General features: G+C 40.9%; 1 protein-coding gene across 5 annotated transcripts in view; it reads right to left on the bottom strand.

Annotated features, from left to right (window-relative positions):
* Positions 1–22,319, bottom strand: part of LOC149312590 (uncharacterized protein KIAA0930 homolog) — a 62,352-nt gene that overhangs the window by 14,400 nt on the left and 25,633 nt on the right. For 2 of the 5 annotated variants that reach the window (XR_016281276.1, XM_089524924.1), the window contains exons 2-6: positions 13,776–13,924; positions 5,548–5,655; positions 1,988–2,065; positions 1,400–1,501; positions 12–152 (exon numbers count right to left, since the gene is read on the bottom strand). Coding sequence is in view for 4 of the 5 variants with exons in the window: in XM_089524924.1 (XP_089381050.1) it covers positions 12–152; positions 1,400–1,501; positions 1,988–2,065; positions 5,548–5,655; positions 13,776–13,924 (578 nt within the window). In the remaining variant the exon portion in view is untranslated. The remainder of the gene's footprint in view (positions 1–11; positions 153–1,399; positions 1,502–1,987; positions 2,066–5,547; positions 5,656–13,775; positions 13,925–22,319) is intronic. The other 3 variants (XM_089524925.1, XM_089524926.1, XM_089524927.1) reach the window with 3 other exon arrangements.

The raw sequence follows: 22,319 nt of genomic DNA, 5'->3' as shown, positions 1-22,319 counted from the left end.
GGAACTCTTACTCTATTATCATAGACCTTCTTCAAGGCCTCATAGCGGATGGATCCCTGAAAGATGACACCTTGGAAGGTGTTACTTTTGTCACTGGCCACCAGCTCCACACAGACCATCTCGCCTTCCCCCACAGTCATGTCACTGAATACCTAAAATGACAGCAAATCAAACTGAATATTTACAAGAAGAAAAAAGGAGTAATCATAGACCTCAACCCCATTTGCCACTGCACACTGTGAGTCACACAGAGCCAAATACAAATTGAGTTTTCAAGACAAATTATACAAGATTTTGTTCCAGCAAAATTAGTTCCCTACAATACAGTAGTCCTTAACCTTTGGCCCTATGTATATGATACAATTCAATTTCCAAAAAGTGCAGCCAGCATGGATAGTGGTAAGAGCACCAATACATCTGAAGAGCCAAAAGTTTGAGAACTCCTGTTACAGCAGGGATTTTAAAAAGTTATTTAAGAAAGAAAACAGCATTCAAGATAAACTTGTCTCAAAATGCCCTACAAGTGTGTAGCCCCCGGGGTCATTTTTGTGTTTCAGAGAAGTTATTTTTTTTCCTTCCTAAAATGATTCCAAATGTTCCCTAGGGGGCATGGTAGAAATTTTTGTGTTTTTGCTCTCCTCGGACCAAGTAAAGCCCAGGAAACAAACAAACAAATAAAAATGAGCATGAAGTGTCTACGGTTCATGTTGTTAAAAAAGACCCAGGAGGCCCTAAAACATGGTGAAAATGCCCCCATGCCCTCTAAGAGGGCATTTAGGGGCAAACATTAGTACCTTTCGGCAGGGGTGTGGTCCCCTAATATTCAGCAGCTCTGCACACTAAAGCTTACTAAAATATGAAATAACCACGAAGGCCATTTGAGAAACAGAAAAGCAAGTTCAGACAATCAAAACAGGTACCAGGAATGGAAAGTGTACTTAACATAGATTGAATAATAACTATCCTAACCAATGCTTTTTGATGTCATACAGCAGAATTTAAGGTATGCAGTTTATTTGGCCAAGCGAAGAAGAATTAGATCTTTCTAGTCACACCTTCTCTTCAGGTGCTGAGTCTGCTTTCCAGCACTCTGTATGTATGAGTGTCCCAGAAATTAACACACATAAGCAAAGCTTCCAGTACAGGTCCTGTGGCAGAAACATGGCTAATGTGGCTGGAAAGTTACAGGGAGCCCTGCATGAACTACTCTTTCCAAAGAAAGGTAGATTATAAGCATTTAACACACAAAGAAACATTTCCAGAGGCTGGGATGGTACCAGATTGCACAATTTAAAGATGCAAGGGTGTTTGCTGGAATCCGATTTGATGAAGGAGCTCCATACCAACGGGAATTAAAGAGATACACAAGAAGTGACACCCACTCTGATGAAGGACTTACCTCTTCAAAGTTGTCAATCATAAAAAATATGTTTGGATAGCTGATCTTTGATTCCTCCCCTTTGCTGTCCATAGGATGTTTACTCGGAGAGGCAAAGACTTGCTGGAAGAAATCATTTGAAAGATATTATGTACCTTTCAGCTTCTAATGCTCTGAATACCAGCAGGAAAGAGAGACTTTAAGATGCCTGGTCAGTCATGGGGGGAAGAGTTTTCCTATTCTTCCACTGGTGGAGCAGCAAAGAAGCAAGTGTGTGGATGTTGGGAAGCAAGAGCACAGTGAAGGCTTGCATTCCTCTTTGGGCCGGATTTTAATCCAAGCTGAACTTCTGGAAATGTAGCATGAGCTTTATATTGGGGCAAGCCCTACAAATCCACCTGATTCCATTCATCTTTCAAGTAATGTTTGCATATCTTTAAACCATCACCAGTTGCAAATGATTTAAGATCTAGATTTTCCTGATGAAATGAAAGTGACAAGGAACTCTTCTTAGTCCTTCTAATTTATTTTGAGTGAAAAGAGAAGAGGGAGGGTCTGAAGCAAAGGAGCTTGCCATTCAAGCCTCCCTATGTGTGGCATGCATCTCACCTGGGATTTCTTTTTGTGAATATGGATATCCCCTCCATCTGAACGGGTACACACTGCACATGTCACTATGTAATCCAGCTGAAACAAAACCAGGCATTTTGAGAAAGAAGCATTATTCATCACTGTCACAATGAGATTCACCCACCCTACTATTTCCTTGGATGGTAGCCCAATGGGTCTTTTTGATCCCACCACTGCCACCATTTATGTGAAGGTAGGTGATGGCCACTATCCCGCCAATCCTTCACTATGAGATTCAAACCCGGGACCCTCTGAAGTGTCTCCTGCACTATAACTCTCTTTAGATTCCAGCACTCTGGGTATCAATTTTTTCTCCAGACTGGGCCAACTATTCTTTGACAACCACACACCTGCTATCTAATGTGTCCCAAACCTAAAAGACTTTACTCAATGTTGGTAGTGTTTTTAAAGTGTTTCTGAAATCACTTCAGACAAGTGCTTGTTGATACAAAGTAATAAATTTATTTACAAGTCAGGCTGAATACAGTATCTCTTTTAGTGGATGGTGTTCACATGGATACAGTGTATAAATACTTCATTAGTTACATAGTTTAACAGTTTCTTTAGCTTGACTTTGTACTTGTTTCTTTACAGCTTTATATATGTTTCCTTACCAACTAAGTTCTCACAGAACCTTTTTTAAACTTTTGTATCATATAACCCTTCTGGTTACCTGTGAATCTAAAACCCTTTCTAACTGGCCTCATAGCATGGGTTTGAGGCAAAAATCATCCCAAATGAGACCTATTTTTAAAAATATTAGGAATCTAAAGATTCTGGGAACTGATATGAGGTTTTGGAGTACAGAAAAATGGGGTCTGGGAGCTGCACTTTCCTCAATCCTGCCTTAGTGTACTATAATATTGTTAACAAATGAAAGGACAGCCAAAAGTAAGGAGTTGCACAATGTGGCTCCTTTTAAAAAACACAAACACAAGGGAAACAAAATCACGTGCACATGTAAGAAGACAATCTGCCAAAATAAAGCTGCTTGGGGTCTCTTTGGAGGTATGCTATTTAAATGATGCATGGGTCCTAAGAGTCCGGAGGTCGCGCCAAAGCCACACTCCATTCCTAAGCACCGGAGTGCAGTTTTGGTGCAGCTTCCGGATTCTTAGGATGCATGCATCATTTAAACAGCATACCTCCAAAGAGACCCGAAGCAGCTTTATTTTGGCAATCTGTAACAGGCCATTGTCATTTTAAAATGCATAAATTCAAGGCTTCTTAGCTGAATGATAACCTGTTTTTAACAGATAAACTGACATTCTACCGAACTCTCAGTATGGAGATAGAAAGATAAGAAAACCTGTATCAATTAAACCATAAAATCATATTTAACTTATTTAGTACAATACTATAGTAGCATACCAGAAGAAAAACCTTCACAAACAAACAAGTGCTGGTCCTTAACTTTCAAACCTTACCAATTAACATTTATTTTCACTACTGGTTTAGGTACTTTGTCTTCATAACTAAAGACTGTTGGCCTAGTACACCTCACAAGATACTCCTGAAACTCTTTTATAACAACTAGTCATGCATTTATTTTACTTACTTATTTTCACATTTGAAATCTGCTTTTCCACTACAACTGTGTAATGCTCAAGTTAGCTAAAACATAAATGAAGCCAGAATCTAAATCAATGATATAACTGCTTCAACAACAAAAGCACACTATTCACTAAAATATCATTTAGCAACTGAGACCATCCCCCTTTTAAAAAGGTCAAGAATCACACCTCTAGAAAGAAAAACAAAGCCCCAAAGCAATACGTGATGTCTGGCACCTGAAACCTGTAAGACTACGGATATGTCTAGACTGACAATTAGAAGGAAGGCAAAAAAACAATCTTCCTGCACTCTAGCCTAAGGAGCAAAAACTATGGCAATGTTTGCACAGGCAGAAGCTGTTAGTCTGACACAACAGGAAACTCAGAGACACTTAGCAATTAGCTTCCAGATCAGATATGAAAGGTGGTGGTACAACCTAGTAACATGAATGTTCTGACAGAGCGATATCACCAACAACTATCCTCATCCACAAGTATGCATACAGCATGAATGTTCTGTAGTGCAAAGCCAATGTGTCAGCAAGTTATTACAGCCTGAGCAAACTAGTTGAACATGAGTATTTAAAGGGGGAAGGAGAGGTTTGAGGACCATTCCCACTTGTAAAACTGTGAGACTTCACATTTATTAGTGCTGCAGAATGAAACCAGAGACAAACACTTCTTGCAGAGATAGCCATTAAATAGTGTAGCATAATGATTTCAGTATAGTACTAGGAATTTGAGAGACCATGGTTCAAATCCACACTCAGCCACAGAAATCCACTAGGTGACCTTGGGCAAGTCATACTTTCTCAGCCTCAGGGGAATCAATGACAAACCTCATCTGAATAAACTGTGTATATAGTCAAAGCTTCCTGGTGTGGGTAGGAAGTTGGAGACTACAGGATCAATTTGCTGTGGGGCTGAAAATCAATCCCCACCTCTGTCCTCCACTCCCATGCAGACCATTGTCTAGAGACTGAAAACTCTCAATAGGTCTGTCTCAGCATAGCCAATTATGGGAACTGTAGTCTAATTTGGGAATTGTGATCCAAAAAATAATTTTTCCAAACTTTGTCAGTGTGTCCCTGCTCTGGTTCTGCCGCATCAACTGCCTTATTACTGGGTAGCAGAGTAAAAGCCTTCCTTTTCCATTTCAGTCTCTGGCATACAATGGAGTTGGGCCTTCTTCCCTACTTAGAAAAAGAATTTTCACATCCAAAATTAAATTCTGAAACACAACCACTTTCCTCTTCAAAATGGAGTGGAATTCTGCACATTACAAGGTGCACTATTCAAGCATTTACCGTAAGAGTTAAATCCATTCACAAGGAGGGTAAGCAAAGTAGCACCAACCTTTGATCATCAATCAGCCCATGTGAAAAGCAGCAGCTCTAAAGAGAAGGCTCCTCATAGGTAAAGGAGGTAAGAACTGTTGAGTTTCTTGATCTTCACACATGAGGAGCAACAAGTGGGGTTGTGTGTTTTCCTCCTAAGGTGTTTATTCTAACTACATTACAGAATGCCTGAAAAGGGCTTAAGTTGTCCTCCCAATTGTGCTCAGTGGCTATCTTGAGATACAATACACTGAAGGAAGAGGATGCTTCTCAAAAGCTATTCCCTCAAACTCTGGCTTGCTGAATATCAAGCTAGGTTACAGAATTGTAACTGGGAATGCCTGGGCACTATTGGCTTTTGCCTGATCCCTCAAACTCCACTCCAGTACCACAAGTCACCAGAGCATTCAGTAAGCCTGAACAGGAGAGACAGTGAATGCACAAGTGATTACCAGGTAAACTGACAAGCAGATAATGTGGCAGCCAAATACAGGACACCCAAAACTAGATTTTTTAGAACTACAGCTTCCAGGCCCCACTGCCCACCAGCATGGTATGTCATCTTCCCTTTCCTGAGTGTCCAACTAATGTCCAGGACCCATTCTATCAATGGAAGAAAACAATGAAAGATCAAAATGTTTTATGTCACCTTTTGCAGAATGAGATTCAAGCAGACACTCTCCTCCCAGTCAATATCTGGATCTCCCAGGCCAGGCAGCTTCTTGGAATCCCTGCGGTACACTTCAACTTCAACCTGCTAAGAGAAATCCCAAGAGATAAATGCTGAGCGATGACAGGGAAGGAATTACTTTAGGGCCTCCATGTTTACTAACATGAGAACAGCAGACACAACCCATCCATCCACAGGCTCACGGTATAGTTAGGCTAGAAACAGTAGAGTTAAAGGAGGAGATGAGTTGGAGAAACAAGCATTCAAGGTTCTGACATCCAAGCTTTGGTCTGAGTCCCAGCTAATAAACAGATCTTTTGCAGGCATACAGCTCTCCTATCACTGGGAGGAAAGGGTTTGGGAAGAGTGATACCACCAAACACAAAAGTACTGTCACTGGATCAGAGAGTACTAACCATACTTGCTGCTACCACCGGCATTGCAACTCAGATTGTAGAATGGAAGGGAAAAGGGTTCAGTACTTAAGGAGAGGATGGGATAACTCAGGAAAAAAAATATCTAAGGGACATCAGCATATTTCTCCCATCTCCTATCTGTTGTACAGTGCACACTAAGCCAGGAAACAACATTTTCAAGTAGCCCTTATTGAAAGTGGAGAATGACACTGGAAGTAACTTTTCCTAAAGGCTACCTACAGGCCTGGGATGGGACCCTTTCTCTTTCCTGGAACAGCTAATTTGTAGTAGAAGGGAAGGGAGAAGTGGGTTTGAGATCTGATCAGATTAAAATCTGAGGGGAGAACTGGGGCATTATTATTATTATTATTATTAACCTTAATTTATGAAGCGCTGTAAATTTACACAGCGCTGTACATGCAATCTTTTTAGTTAGACGGATCCCTGCCCTAGTGTTCCCCTTGTGTTTGGTGGCCTTACTGCTACTGATCAATTGTTTTGGATTATAGTTCAATTTATTTCTGAGCCAAGCCAATGCAAGAGATTCATCCATCACTTCAGGAGAGAGCTCAAAGTTAATTGTAACTGACAAGATTACCAACACATTGCTATGTGAAAAACCATTTTTAACACACTGTTTATCTCAAAGGGGGAAAAATCCAAAACAAAATTTGAAAAGGTGGCAAAAACCTCCCTGCTTTATTATTTGTCACAGCTACTAAGATGGTGTTTACATGTTTGAATTAGGAATGCCTGTCAAACTGAACTGACGTCAAATCTTCACAACAGGCTTCCAAGACAAGCCAAAGCCTGGACAGATGGAGAGAAGATACGTGGCTGGGCATGGATCAGTGCAAGATACTGAAGCAGCAGCAGTTTCTAACATGATGAGTGCTGAGTTTCTCATATGGCAAGAACTCTCACACACCTCTGCAACCTTTTCTTCTAACTGGAGACACAAGGTGACCCATTGTTTAGTAATCATGAACACAAGACTCCCTCCTTTACTATTACAGATTATTTTTTAACTGTCCTGACAAAGGGCGAGGAATATTTTAAAACCATTCACAGGGTCAGCCCAAGACATTTTGCTCAGAGAGACAAAACAGCAAATGTTGTCACTACCATAACCTTGGAAGTTAACATGGTATACTGGTATACAAGAACTCTGCAAGGTTCAAATCCCTTGTCAGACATAGAAACCCACTCCATGACATTAGGCATGTCATACCTTCAGCATCAGAGGAAGGAAATGGCAAACCTTCTCTGAATAACTCTTACCAATACCCTTTGATAGAGACTCCATAAGTTGGAGTCAATCTGAAGGCACATAATAACAACAAACCATCATGTAAAAACACACAGTGAGACCTGGGGCAGAAAATCCCACAAAAAGAGATTCAGTTGTCTGAAGCAAAAGATGCTGGATATTGTGAAAAGGCAAGGAATTGTTAATTTATTACTGTTATTGTGTTTTTACTGTCATTTATTATGATTCTGTTTTTACCAATAGGGAGATGTAGTGCTTATGGAATTTTCTATCTCAAGTGCCTTAGCAACTAGGTATTGTGACTTCAAGGGGAGGGGTGCCATTTTCTACTCCATCACAAGCAGCATAATCTCTTACAACAGCCCTACATAAGCACCTCTCCTGTACAGTACTAAATTTGGTAGTGGAATATGGTGTCATCAAGTGGTGGTGTCATCAAGAAAAGGCTATATAAAATTAGGAGGAGTGAGCAGATAATGAGAAACGTTTTTCCTTCTCTTGTGAACTCAGGGCATGCTATGAAACTGAATGCCAGGAGGAAGGAAACTGAATAGAATCCAGATAAAAGGAAGTACTCCTCTGCACAGTACATAGTTATACTGTGCAATGTGCTACCACAGAACATAGTGATGGGCTGCAACTTGGGTGGCTTTTAAAGGGGGTTCAGACAAATTCCGGTGTCAATGCTATGATAGCCATGTTACCATCAATATCAGAGACAGAGTGCTTCTCAATACCAGTTGCTATGGAATACAAACAGAACAGTGTTTATGCCTTATTTGTGGGCATCATCACATAGACCTCTGATTGGCTACTATGGGAACAGATGGCTGAGATAGGTCTTTGAACCAATCCTGCACAACTCTACTTTATGTTCTTTATCAGTCTTCCTGAATTTAGGCCTTAAGTGTTTTGGAATAACTGCCATTATTACTTACCATTGACCATATTGGTTATGACTGTTAAAAATTGTCATGCAAAACACATGGAGGGTATCAGGGTGGGAAAAGCTGTTCTAGCTACTAATATGAGGATTGCCATGTTACACAGCACTTCTCTTCCAAGTGACACATACAGACAATTGCTGAGTGCCTGGTGCCCTGGCACCTCTTTGTCTATAGACTGAAGAAAAGCAAGTGATTCTGTATTATTCAAAGTGAAATATGACACCATATTTCTGAGTCTTCGACCATGTCAGTGGCACTACAACTGCCATCCTTGTTATAACAAAAATAAAGGCAAAAACCCATGAGAACACAAACTACACAAATGCGTGGCCCCACAACACAGATTTGCATGTATTTTTAGTTATTACTGTACCACCACAAGTGCACAGGGCATTTTACAGACCAACAAGATAATAAGTTCCTGCCATAAGAGGATGGCAATCTAGAACAGGGGAAGGTCTACCAGCTGTTGAACTACAGCTTCCATAAGCCCTCCCCAATGACTTATGCTGCTTAATGTCACTGTGAGCTGGAGTCCAATAAAAGCAAAGGTTGCCCACCCCTGATTGTGGCTTTGGTAGAAGTGTGTGAATGAGGAAGTCCCACAAGTTGAATCTAATCTGTGAAAGGAATTGATAATTGATGCTAGGAGCTGCAATTGAACAGATGGCTGCTCATTCTGCCAATGTAATGTAGGGAGACTGAGGAAAACCCATCAAGTGTTGATGAGATGTATGAATTGAGGGTGGCATGCGAACAGCCTACACAGTAAACAGGCCACTGGACCAATGGACTGGAAGCCATAAAAGGAACAGGAGGCAGAGCACAGGAGGGTGGACGATACACAATGTCAACAGTGATCAGGATGATAATCAGAAAGAATGAATTTCCCTTAAGAACACTGAGGAAGAGAGTATTTCTTCTTGAAAGCAAACTAAGAGAGTGCCCCAGGCAGTGTGTGGGAGGGCCAGTACAAAGGCAAAGAGTGAATGCAGGGGAAAGAAGCATCTGGGCCAGAGGAGGGATTATCAACAGGAATATTGACATCTCCAACTTTATGAGGGGGGGCACTGCAGGAGAGAAAGCATGGCAGCCAGGCAGCAAAGTCTGGGAGTACAGCATCTGCCTGGTGGATGACACTGAAAGGCAACAAAGAGAAGAGAGTGTCACACAATTTATTTAAGCAAGAAAGCAATGGGATAGGACATTCCAGAAGTGGAAACAAGGAGGCCAGCATCATCATCACAACCAGGGCAAGGAGAGGGAAACAACAGTGGCAGCACCGCCAGGGATAGGTGAATTTTGAGAAAGGCAAGAGCATCTGTCAAGATCAAGAACCTTTCAGATGGAGTGTCAGAGTAGAAATAGGCAATCTAGTACACAAAAAATGGAATCAGGCAGAAGGTGGGTGTGTGCCACGATGGTGAAAAAGAGGTACAAGAAAGACGTGGAAAAGTATAGAACAGGATAGAGCATTGGAAAAGATGGACATAATTGTCTGAAAAGAAAGATAATTATGGCCAAGGAAAATTCTCCTATGCACCTATATCTTACACAGACTGCAATTTCTTGTTCTCTGTCCCAACTCTGAAAACATAAATTGAGAATACATCATCTTGTCACCTCACATTCTTTGCACACAAAATAGTTACTCCTATGTATGCAAAAGTTAGCATGCACAGACACATACAGATTTGCACCACAACAGAGGAAACACTGACTTTGTGTCTCCCTAACAGAACCATCTCTGCATAAGATTTTTTAAAAACCTACTGTATATTGATAAAGTACTTCCAGCTTTGGGGTCACATTCATGTCAAATCAATAGACATATGGAAGCACTTGGTCTTCAGAGACACTCATAAAAAGGAAGAGACATTTCATCAACCTGTAATCCATCACTGTCAAGTTTTTAAATGAGAAATAAAAGGAAACATGGCTGTGGGAGGTGGCTGTAGTGATGATACCTTCATGGCCCAGATGGTTAGGCCTTGCACATAGGTTAAAAGTGGATTTTCCATATTGCCCCATTTGCCATCATCCCAACATTTTATCTTCCCAGCCCACTCCAACAGTGCTTCTGTCTACCCCGTCCCCCTACTCTTACTATCACATTTATTTTACCACTCTTACTATCCCATTTATTTGATCACTTATTTTATCTGTGATTGTTACAATAACACTGCCACAGGAACCTAACTTCCCCTTCATCTGGATGGAAGGGACAGATACGCAGTTCCACTTCCTGCAGTGCAGTTTTATAGAAGCCAAAGCAATGCAATAATGATATGTCAGCATATAATTGAGGAAGAGTGTTGTTTTAGAACAGAGACGCCTAAAATAATATGGACATTTTTCAAACTTTCTAAATTCAGCAAACTCTCTTCACATAGACTGAGCTGTGTTGAGTCCTGGTTTTGAGGAAAGAATATAAATAAAGGTAAGAGAAGGAAGAGGAGAAGGAGCAGGAAAATGAAGAAGAAAAAGACCACAAAGACAACAGCAACAAGAGAAGATGCACCTGCAGAGGAAGCTCTGGGCACTTACTCACTTCTTATACATCCTTGTCCTAGCTAGAACTTGGACAAGTTATTTTTATAGGCTACTACTCTCAGAATCATCCAGTCAACACAATTATTAGCTGTACTGGCTGGAGGATGGTGAGAAATATAGTCCAACCCCCCCCCCAAAAAAAACCTTTCCAAATTCAAGTCCTACCCCCACACAAACATTCACGGCAGCTGCACACTACAGAGGAAGATGGGCAGTGTTGAGCAATAACTTTGCCAGAGTACCTTGCCCACACTTAGCAAACTCTTCATGAGAGACACCCCCAAAACATTCCAAGAAACCAAAACTGATTCCTGGAACATGGCTTTAAAGCCACTGCTGCATATTGGTTTGTGTAGGCAGGTTCTCTAGTGCCTAAACACTCGGGAAACAATTCACTGGAGAACAGATTATTTTTTAATAATGTGCCCTATTATAATTGGGATGATTTATAAGACCATTTGCAGTCACACGACTAAAAAGGCAGCAGCCTGGCACAGTTATTAGCCTCAATACTGGAAAAAATATATGAAGTGATGGTTATGATTTCAGATAAGATAGTGAGGAAAATGGGGGGGGGGGGGCAAAAGTGAAATGTTAGGCAACATTTATAGCATAGAAGGAGCTAAAAGCTACATTGTAAAGTTTTCAATGGACATCTTGCTTCAAACTGAGAAACAGATGGACAGATGTTGTGAGAGGGGAGTATTATGAACAGGTTCCCAAACAATTTGTTTTTGAAGGCCAACAGTTTAATTCATTCTCATTCTCTCGTTCACTTGCTCTCTTTTTCCATATAAAGACAGACAGACAGACAGACAGACAGAGGAATGACCTCTTTCAATTTATACCTTAGCTATTAACTCACTAGATGACTTCTTCACAGGCCAGTGATCCTTCAGGGTGATGACAAACTACCAAGAGATTGCCCACTATTCTCTGAGCCCACCTGCCTACCCAACTGTGTCACACTGGCATCCCTCCTCCACAGTACTTGCTCAAGCCTCATATCATTTTTCAATTCTTTGTAACAAATTCCACATTTTTCTCACCATTCCTTTCCCTTCACTGCTGTTCACATGATCTCTTGCAATGTGAGAATGACAAAGTTGGAGGAGACCACAAGGGCCATCCAGTCCAATCTCCTCCATGCAGGAACACACCATCAAAACAATGGTGTTCATGTTAGAATTCCTTAGCACTCAAATACCTTCTTTTTTAGTGTACTGATCTAATAGCAAATGGCCTCCTTAGAAGTCGGAATGGGTTGGCCGCCAGTTGTTTTGTGGAGGGAGAGGGAGGCAGACCTTGAGATTTGCTTGGGTGGTACTGTTAATCTAAGTAAGAATTAGCCCCGACACCTGAACATCATTGGTGGTGCCACAGCACTGGTACTTACAAAAGGGTTATATATAGAAACACCATAAGAGAAAGGTTCACTTTCACAGAGTTTCTAGACCTTAATGAATCTATATAGAACTTTCAGCATACTGCGATTACCATACTTTTAAATACATTATTCTCTATTTCTAGAAAAAATTGGGAGGGAGAGGCACAAGCATTAACCCAACTATGTGAACTATTTTTAAAAAGGTTTTGTATCTAAATCAATGTTGTCAACTTGTGACTTTAAAAAAAAAAAGAGTACTCTCTTTTTAAGAGTACTGTATTCTTTTTGTTAAAAAAAAAAGCCCCAAATGCAATGTGCGGTCTTTAAACTTTTCTTTTAAAATGCTTAGTGAAGTGTTATTTTGCTGATTGATGCAAGTAATGCTTTGAGCAGTAAAGTTTTGGGATTCTTGGATTTTAAAGAATATCTCGGTCTGAGGCTGGTTCTTATTCTATTCAGATGGCTAGGAAGGATGCACTTAGGAACAGAATGAAAAAGTGCTGTACACCCTGGATGCAGAAAGATGCAAACAGTGTGAAACCTCTGGATTAGCCAAGCCTATAATAAATATCCTACCCCTGCTCTTGCCTGTTCAGTCTACTGCTGGCTGCACTTTCAACCTCTTAAACAGCTGAAGCGGCTGACCTCAAGAACTCTGCTATGGAGAATTCACGCTGCAGGTCTGTACATATCAAACAGTCACTTCCTTCTTTCCTTCCTTCTTCTTTATATCATATGCACATTGCAAGTTTTGAAGACATGTTCACATATTACAAAATAGCTGCCCCCTTCAATCAAATCAGCATATGAACTTTTGCAGCTAACAATGATTATATTCAGAAAAGATGATGATCCGTTGAGAAGTGGGTAGTTCCTAGGAATGTAAATCTTGACTATTTTGCTCTTGCATGAGATAATGAAAAATTTAAAATGTTTTCTTCCCCTCTTAGTGAGCTTGTGACAATGTTTGTGTATTGTGCACTTTTCAATTATATTTCCAAAAATATTTGGCTTGCATTTGGGGCCTTTTCCCTACACCCATCGGCTTTCAAAAAATTATGCCACTGTTTCCTTTTCTGCAATACTCAAAACAGGGATGGCGGCAGAGGAATAAAATTATGGATACTGTTTTTAACCTTTGAGATAAAGCTTTTAACACTGAAATGTAATATAAACATATATGTTACTGTATGTTGAAGTGCCTTATGCTGAAATACTTGGAGCTTTAACATAAACATAACTTTAAAATGTTAATGGCCTGTTACAGACAGGCCAAAATAAAGCTGCTTCGAGTCACTTTGGAGGTATGGTATTTCAATGATGCATGCGTCCTAAGAGTTCAAAAGCCGCACCAAAGTTGCACTCCAGTCCTTAGAACAGAAGGGTGGCTTTGATGCGGCTTTTGGACTCTTAGGACGCATGCATCATTGAAATACCATACCTCCAAAGTGACTCGAAGCAGCTTTATTTTGGCCTATCTGTAACAGGCCAATGTTAATTAAAAATAAGTTAATTGTTAAAAATATCTCTCTAGTAATGTAAACGCAATTGAATTAGATTTTTTAGCTTAATGATTAGTTCAGCATGCTAATAACCCTTTCCCACTAATGTCCTCATCTCTGTACCCAACATACCTTCTTCCCATCTGTATTATCTCCACCAACATAGGAGAGTTTCCTCCGGACATAGAAAAGCATGTCATCCTGCCGCGAGGCCAATTTCTCCATAAAATAGGTGGAAAACATCCACGTCCAAAATACAATGCGGTCATCTTTGAAACACCCTAAAAGAAAAAAAAAGAAGATGTAAATTAGGGAGGAGGAATGCAAATTAGGTAGAATGCATTTGTTGTTTCATTGCCAATACATTAAATTGCAGCCTTTGCCAATTTATTTCCTAATCTGAACCTGTTTGGCCAAGTTGGATTAACACCACTGTTATTCAGCTGCTTCCTATGATGTAACTGAAAGATGAAGAACTTATACTTAACATGGGACAGAACCATAACTCATAAAAGGTCTGTGCTGTATGTGGCAGTGGGGCAAGCCATTACAGACAAGTAAAATCCACGTAAAACACACACTGCTTTCCAATTACACCATTGAGAACTAGTACACAAAGGGTGTCATGTACCAGGGCTGATCCATATACTATCAGCTGTCAGTTCACAACAAGCTTCTAGGAAAATAAGAACAAAAGTTGTAGCCAATGGATACAAATATGCTACCAGCCCCTGGCACATAACAACAGATAGCCTGAGAAACAGCAATTTAGAAGAATCTAATTCCATTTCACATAAGAGAAAAACAGTGATGGATGGCAGTTACTGACTAAACCAAAATCATTCAGTGAACCCAAAGAAGGGAATTCACGAGCAAAGATGAATAAAGAACAACTCTAATTATATACAGACTACTACTACTTCAACACTGAACAACTGCCGAGCCCATGCAACCTCAACGTGTGCATGTATAATAGTTAAGGAAATTATATGCTAGTCCTTATTTGTAATTTGTAGGCACTGAAGATAGGGAACACATACATTCCACTCCCCTTAAGAATCCATTTGTGGCTCCTCACTTCACCCCCATTCTACACGAAACAGAGTTCTTTTGGGACCTGTCCTAGTTCCTTTCTCATTAATCTCTTCTGGCCTTCTCCCCTCTCAGCTTAATGAATGCCAAGACCTTACGAGATCCCAGTCCATGCATCTGTTCCTAATACCAGGAAAGGGAAATAACCCAAATTCAGAACACAAGAAAAATGTCTGAGCATACACACATCACTTTGCTCTTACACTAGAGCACAGAAGTCCACTTCATCACATGCTTAGCATTCAGGACCATGGCTAGACCCTCTCTGCAATGCAGTGGGGTCCGAGTTTAATCCCCAGGCCCACCAAGTCAGGCTAGGTAAATCCTAACCCCTGGAATTTGCATGCTTTCAAACTGCTAGGTTGGCAGAAACTGCGACTAGTGACAGGAGCTCACCCCATCATGCAGCACTCAGGCCTTGAACTGACAACCTTCTGATTTTCCAATCATCAGAACTGGCACCTTAACCACTAAGCTACGCATCCCTAAATATACATTCACTGTAAATGCAGGAAAAGGGAGTTATCAAAGTTCAAATCCAATTTAAATGTAACACTAAACCATTGTTTGGAATTATGGGAATAAACCATGTCAAGTCACAAAAGAGTTGGCAAAGCAGGATCTGAAACCACACCTTGACAGTAAGAAACTACTGTTTCTCCCAGGTTTTGTTCATAATAGAAAATTATAGTCTATTGAAAGACTCATGTGGAAGTTTTTCTTTCTTTCCCCTTGCTCCTATATACAAAGGAGGTGGGGCTGAGCACACAATCTTAGAGATGACCATACCTTGTTTCCATAATGCTAAACAAAACAACAAGCTGCTTATCTGTAACTATAGTTCTTCTAGTGGTCATCTGTAAGCAAACACATATGGGTTGCCCAGCACAGCTGCAGAATATCACATATATGTGAGACACAGAGTCCATGAAGAAGAACCATACTTTAGGATTTCCGGCTCAACCAAACCAATCATATATGCAGTTGAAAATGGCTAGCAGTTTCTTGGGTGTCCCACCATACCTCCCACCTCCCTTCCTGTAGTATATGCTTCCAGATCACAGAGAAATAATACTAGAGTGAGGGAATCAATAGTTGGAGCCAAAGTGCTATAAATAACAGATCACTGAAGTTAGATCATGTCAATTTAGCAACAAATCCCAGCTCAGCCAGGACCCTTGTTGTCTGACCTTGGCCTAGTCTAGTTCACTTTCTATCATTCTCTCTATCTGCCTTACCTACCACACAGGATTACTGTGAAGATTATACCAGGGAAAAGAGAAGCCAAACCAGGTACAAGTCTCAATGGTCTTGATATCACACTTCACTTGTGTCTGTATTTTTGTTAGAGGGGGGGGGGGGGTTTAAAGGGTTCAAAATATTTGCCCCTGATTAAGAAATTATATCTACATCACCTAAACAAAACATTTTTGTCTAAATAAACTGCACAAAGAAAAAAAATTACCAGAAGAGCAGTTTTATTTATCCAGGTTGTCAATCTATTTTAAAATGAGGAAGCAAAGATACTATAAATGGACAGACTCAGGCATGGAAAGAATCAATAGCAATTATTACTTTGGGTTTAGCATCTCAATTGAATTAACCCCTGAGGGCATTACTGTGATATTTCATGAACCATGGCAAGCAATTATTCTGTACATTTGTATCAGCTTCAAGGCAGTATTAGACCAGCTCAGTAAACTTCAGCATAGCAAGTAGAACTACTGAGACGGATGTCAGAAAAGACAAAGAGTTAAATACCAACCACTTTGTATCATGCCTTTCAACATTATGCACACAAAAAAACAGGTAACTCTTGTGTACCTAACACCATTTCTTTTCTAACACCAGAGATCTATCTAAAACACATATGCATACCACACTCGCCGAACAGACTACTAAAGGGAATTTTCTGCCAGTCAGGTTATTCAGCAGCTCAGCCAAAATATCCCATAAATGTCTCTCCCTCAGACTCTGGCTGTAAAAATACTACAATAATAAATAGCATAATTTACAACTTGCTGCTTTGCACGTTAGTCAAAATTATTTGCTATGAATACTCTACCTGCAGTGAGCTGGACTAAACCATTAATATTGAAGTTGGGCAACACTGCGTTCCACTGTTCTATTTCTTACTAGTTAAATTTTAGTCTTTAATTTTATTTAGTCTTTTATGTCAATGTCACTCAAAGAAAAATGATTCAGACAAAGCAAAACATATCTTCAAATCTATTAATTTCATGTGGGAAAACACTGAGAATTGAAATGTGACCTAGGTTTCCCAAGACTCTTGGGGCTCTGATTTTGATAGTGAAGAGCCTGGGAGCAAGTGGATAGTACCTAAGAGACATGAAGAACAAAACCCAGTCAGGTAGAGGGAAAAGCCATAGCCAGTCCCCTTGATTCTGGCTCTTTTTTATGTCCTTTTATCACTTTCCCCACAGATTACAAGGCAGTAGATAAAAACTGGTGACAACAGGCCCAGATACTCCAGCCTTGTATTTGGTCTGAAACTACAACTTACTTCTGTACCTAACCCGAGGATAGTTTTTAACATGCTCTTCTGGCAGTCTTTTTGGAAAGTAAACATGCTGCAAACATCAATGCCAAGCAGTACTTAAACTATGGAACCACCAGGCAACTCCTTTTCTATCACAAAATCTGTCTTGATCTTTACTTTTAAACTCTGTTTTAAAGAATTTTATTTAAGTCTCATAATAAAAAGGTTTCTCTTTGAACCTAGATTTAAAAAGGGGGGCACTGAGGAAGTGGGAGGGTGGCATTAAAAGGGGTGTAAAGGAAAATTCCAGTGCCAAATAGATTGCTCTTTAACTGCACAAGATAAAGGAGAAGAAATCTGTGACCACTCTCCTTGTCAAACAGTAAGCATATCTGTCTCAACCAGTTCTGTGAGATCAGACCAAGGTCCGCTCTAAACCAGGATTACAGTCAAGAAGAGAGAGGTTCATGGAGGGCAAGCCCTCCAGATGTTCTGTACTATTAGTCCCAAGACTCCCATGGTGCAGGCTAGGAGATCTGAAAGTTGTAAGCCAAAGCATCTAGACAGGCAAATGTCTTTATCTAGAACATCCATTTATCTATCTTATCCCATAGTTCTTGAGATCTGTCCTCCATTAACTTGCTTAAACCCCTTTTAACCCTGTAGTTAACACCATAGCTAACAACAAAAATTTCAGTAATATCTTTGCCATATATTCTAAAAGATACTAGAGTCACACTTTAAACAAATATGGGTACAATAATATTAAATGTTAATGACCTGGAACAATGCTTCCTCGGAACATTCACCCCAAAGCCTCTCCTCTAACTATGGTTTGATGACATCTTTGTAATTTGTCGACATAGAAAGTAATCACTTGAGAAGTTCCCCCAGGATTTCAACAACATCCACCCTAACATCAATCAGAGCCTGGAACAATCCACACTACAAAATCACTTTGACATCGCTGTGCAACTTCACAATGCAACCTCTAAGCACCACACTTTATTGTGAACCTACTGAATGCTACAAATACTTATATTCTTCCAGTTTCCACCAGAACACACTATCAAATCTATTGTTTACAGCCAAGCCCTCCAATACAACCACATCTGCTCAGACTCAGAACTCTTGGATTTACAATAGGCATTTCTCAAACTACAATATCCACCTAAGGTGAAGAAATATATTGACAAGGCAAGATTAATACAAAGGAACCAATTACTACAAAATAGACAAAAACATAAGATGACAGGACAGCTCCAGTAGTCACCTTCAGTCCGCAGCTTAGATCTCTAAAATGCATTATCAACAAGCTACAAACAATTCTGGGGGATAACACACTTTCTCACAAGCTCGAGGAAACAGGCTTTTATTAGCCTACAGTCAGCATCCAACTCTTTAAAAACTATTCACTTACAACAGTATATATAACATCACAAATTCAGATGCCAAGTCTCTCTCCTCATCTACTCTGGGAGCAGTCTTACAGGGGCGAATAACACCAGTCATAGTATCAGAGATAACATTTACTTCCTCTTCCTCCAATGGCATAAATGGCATCCTATGCCAGCAATGCCACTCTACACTCAACACTGGACAAAGTGTTGTGTACACAAAAGTACAAATGGGCACAAATCTGGCATTAGAATTGGCAATATCAAAAAATCAGTTGCAGAACGTTTCAACATTCTTGGATACATAATAAATGATTTATAAGTTGTGGTTCATGAAGAAGGAAATTACAAAGGAAGACTAGAAAGAGGAACATATTCACAAAGTCCAACCTGTTAACAGATGTATGAACAAAGACAATGGCTTCATGGTATGCTACATATACTAAATCAAGAGTCCTTGCTACCGCATATAAAGTGGGCCATTGGTATCCACTGGGGTTTAGTTCCAGGCCCCCAGTGGATAACAAAATCTGTGGATGCTCAAGTCCCGTTAAATACAATGGCATAGCAGAATGGTGTCCCTTATATATAATGGCAAAATCAAGGTTTTCTATCTGGAATTTATACTTTTAAAAAATATTTTCAAGCTATGATACTTAAATCCGTGGATAAAAGATCCATGGATAATGGCAGCTGACTGTATAACAAAAGGAATCTTCTCAATGAGAGTTTAGATACCTGGGGATCTGACTTTTGGTAAGCAGATCTATTGCTTCACACATTAACACTGGCGGGGTACAGACCGCCGATTTGCGGCGGTCTGCCGCCGCCGCCAGTAGGTCCGCGGGGGAGCCGGAGCCTTCAGACGGCCCGACTCCCGCGCGGACTGAAAAAAGAAGCTCCAAAATGGAGCTTCTTTTCAAGTCGCGTTTGCGACGTAGCGAGGCGCCAGGGGCGCGCTCGCTACGTCAGAAGCGGTGCGACACGTCTGGACGCTGTGCGTCCAGTACGTAAAGATGGCGGCGCCCATGTGGAAGGGGCGCCGCCATCTTGTACGTATTCTATACGTACTAGGGTTAGGGGGGTGCGGAAGCACCGCCCCTTCCTAACCCTAGTACGTATAGAAGACGTACTAAATGGCGGTGTGTATCCCGCCACTGACTACTACAAATATTCAAAAGGATCTTGCACCACTTTTGAGACTAACTGTGTGAAAGAGACTGTAGCATGACTTGGTCTACTTCCTCAAATGCATTCCAGACTAACATGGCTAAGTCTCTGAGTACTATAAAGATCTAAGAGACCTGATGACCTTATGAAATTCCTTGAAAATTTAGGGCAAGATCATAATTTGCATGTTTCTGGATCCTTTACATTCTGTCCCACTTCCACAACTGTGCAAATATGCTTTATACCAGCGGTTCCCAACCTTTGTTGGGCCGCGACCCCCATTGCGGATGAAAGTCCCGCCCGCGGCTGCCCTTATTGGCCTCCCTTATTATTCAGCCGCCTACAAGCCCCAGTGGGCTTTGCGGCCAGACGTCCTGCCCCTTCCTGGCCTCCCAACCAATTGGGGAGGCTGCTGGGGGAGAAGGGATGGGACTTCCGGCCGCAAAGGCTGCTAAGGCTTGCAGTCCCCTCCCTGTCCTCTTCTCCCCGCAGTTGTCTGGCAGCCGCGGAGAGAAGTGGAGGAGGAAGGAGACCTGTCTCCTTCTCCCCACGGGTGCCTGGCAGCTGCGGAGAGAAGGGGTGAAGGAAGGAGCCCCGACCCCATCCCCTTCTCCCCGTGGGTGCCTGGCAGCTGCGGAGAGAAGGGGAGAAGGAGGGAGGCCCAACTCCATCCCCTTCTCCCAACGGTTGCCTGGCAGCTGCGGAAAGAAGGGGAGGAGGAGGGAGCCCCGACCCTGTCCCTTTCTCCCCGCGGTTGTCTAGCAGCTGCGGAGAGAAGGGGCGGAGGAAGGAGCCCCGACCCGTCCCCTTCTCCTCGCGGGTGCCTGGCAGCCGCAGAGAGAAAGGGGGAACCCGTGGGTTTATACCCCCCATAAAAGCTCATGGAAAAATAAAAATCAGTTAGTCTTAAAGGTCCTCCCACTTCCTTCCTCCTTTTTATAATCTTGCAACATAACTGAGCTGAAAGCACTCTTCGTATTTTGAGATCAAAAGTTAGTTCTACTCTTCCAACATTGCTTAACAGTGCCTACAAAATCTAAGTGCATTTACATCTCCTCGTGATTCCCACCCCCCACTGGTTTCAGCAACATCATAATCTCTATACATTGTCGTATCACTCACTATATCATCCCTAAATGGCTGGAATCACTTATTTAATTGACCAGAATAAGAGGAGGGGAAGAACCAAGTTATTAGAAAGAAAGATGGGAAGAAAAGCTGATAAAGCAACAAAACAAAAAAGAAGACTGTAATAGTCTTATAAATAAATGGAGAAAGGGAGGCTAGTGGCTTTGTCATCACCACTGGTTCATCAAAGAACACTTCAGCCAGAATAACACAGAATGCCAATTCACAGTATTTTAGCTAAACATTTATGCCTGCTCAAAGTGACACATTAAAAAAACCCTCAAAAGCTTTAAATTACTACTAAACGCAATTTAAAACACACATGTATTTTCGAAAGAATAGCAGTTCAACAGATTCCAGCTCCAAACAGAGCTGTGTCTGCCATTTGATTTGGAAGAGGTTGTCACACTGCTTGTATCTGAAAAGCTTGCCCATTTGACAGCATGCCAACTCATCATTCCAATGCCCTTTAATAGCGTGTCCTGCTCTACTTCTTCATTTCTTAGTATGCCAACCCAGTTTTCACCCGTCTGTAATATATGAGTCACTGGCAAACACACTCCCACACCTCCCTCCAAGCTTGTTACTCATAAACTAGGAAGTCTTCAAGCAAAAAATGGAAAGTTGAAGTCAGAAATTATAATTCCAAATACCCCAAAATTGGATTATAGAACTAAATCTCAAAGTACCCATGATTCTTGGGGCTGTTTGCTCAGGAGGAGCAGCAGGAGTAACAGCAAACAAGAATTAAAACCAAACAGTGACAAACATGTTTGCATAGGCACAATAAACCCAAATGTTTATATACCTATACACACACATACATACATAAGATTTCATGCTCCCTTTCCTCTCAAAGATAGTTGTACGACTAACAGTATTCCCTACATAAGCAGGACAGGATCCGATGAGCTTTAGCAAACCAAAACTGTTACCAGTATCTGCCTTTACTTCCAGTAAGAAACATCCGAACAAGAATTCTTCAGTTGTGTCTTCTGTGGCTTGAAGAGTGGTAAAAGCTTTTTAACTCACTGCATGTGTTAATCTGCTCAGCTATGCAGGGATAACATACGATTTTTTCTTTATTAAATGATCACAGTTAGGCAACTCTTTCTGCTTGTAGTTTTCCCCCTTCATTATGTTTCCACCTTCAAAAATTCATTCAGAAGCTAAATCCTATCTCTTGTACTCAGATTGGACAAAGACTTTTCAGAGCTGTAAATCAGTTAATCTCTTTATGTATGCTAGGATCCCCTTCTCACCTACTGTTGGTTAAACCAAAATTGTCATGATAATCATAAATGTGGGCTGGAATCCACATACAAATAAAATGTTAATGACTTTTGCATTTCTGTTCACCCTAATTCCCCTCCCATACAAGCAAACAAT

This window comes from Sceloporus occidentalis, unplaced genomic scaffold, assembly GCF_023333645.1.
Source record: "Sceloporus occidentalis isolate IW3139 unplaced genomic scaffold, rSceOcc1.0.p SCAF_5, whole genome shotgun sequence".
In the NCBI taxonomy this organism is placed as follows: domain Eukaryota; kingdom Metazoa; phylum Chordata; class Lepidosauria; order Squamata; family Phrynosomatidae; genus Sceloporus; species Sceloporus occidentalis.
Note: the sequence above shows the minus strand (reverse complement) of the source record. Positions and strands in the feature narration are given on the sequence as shown.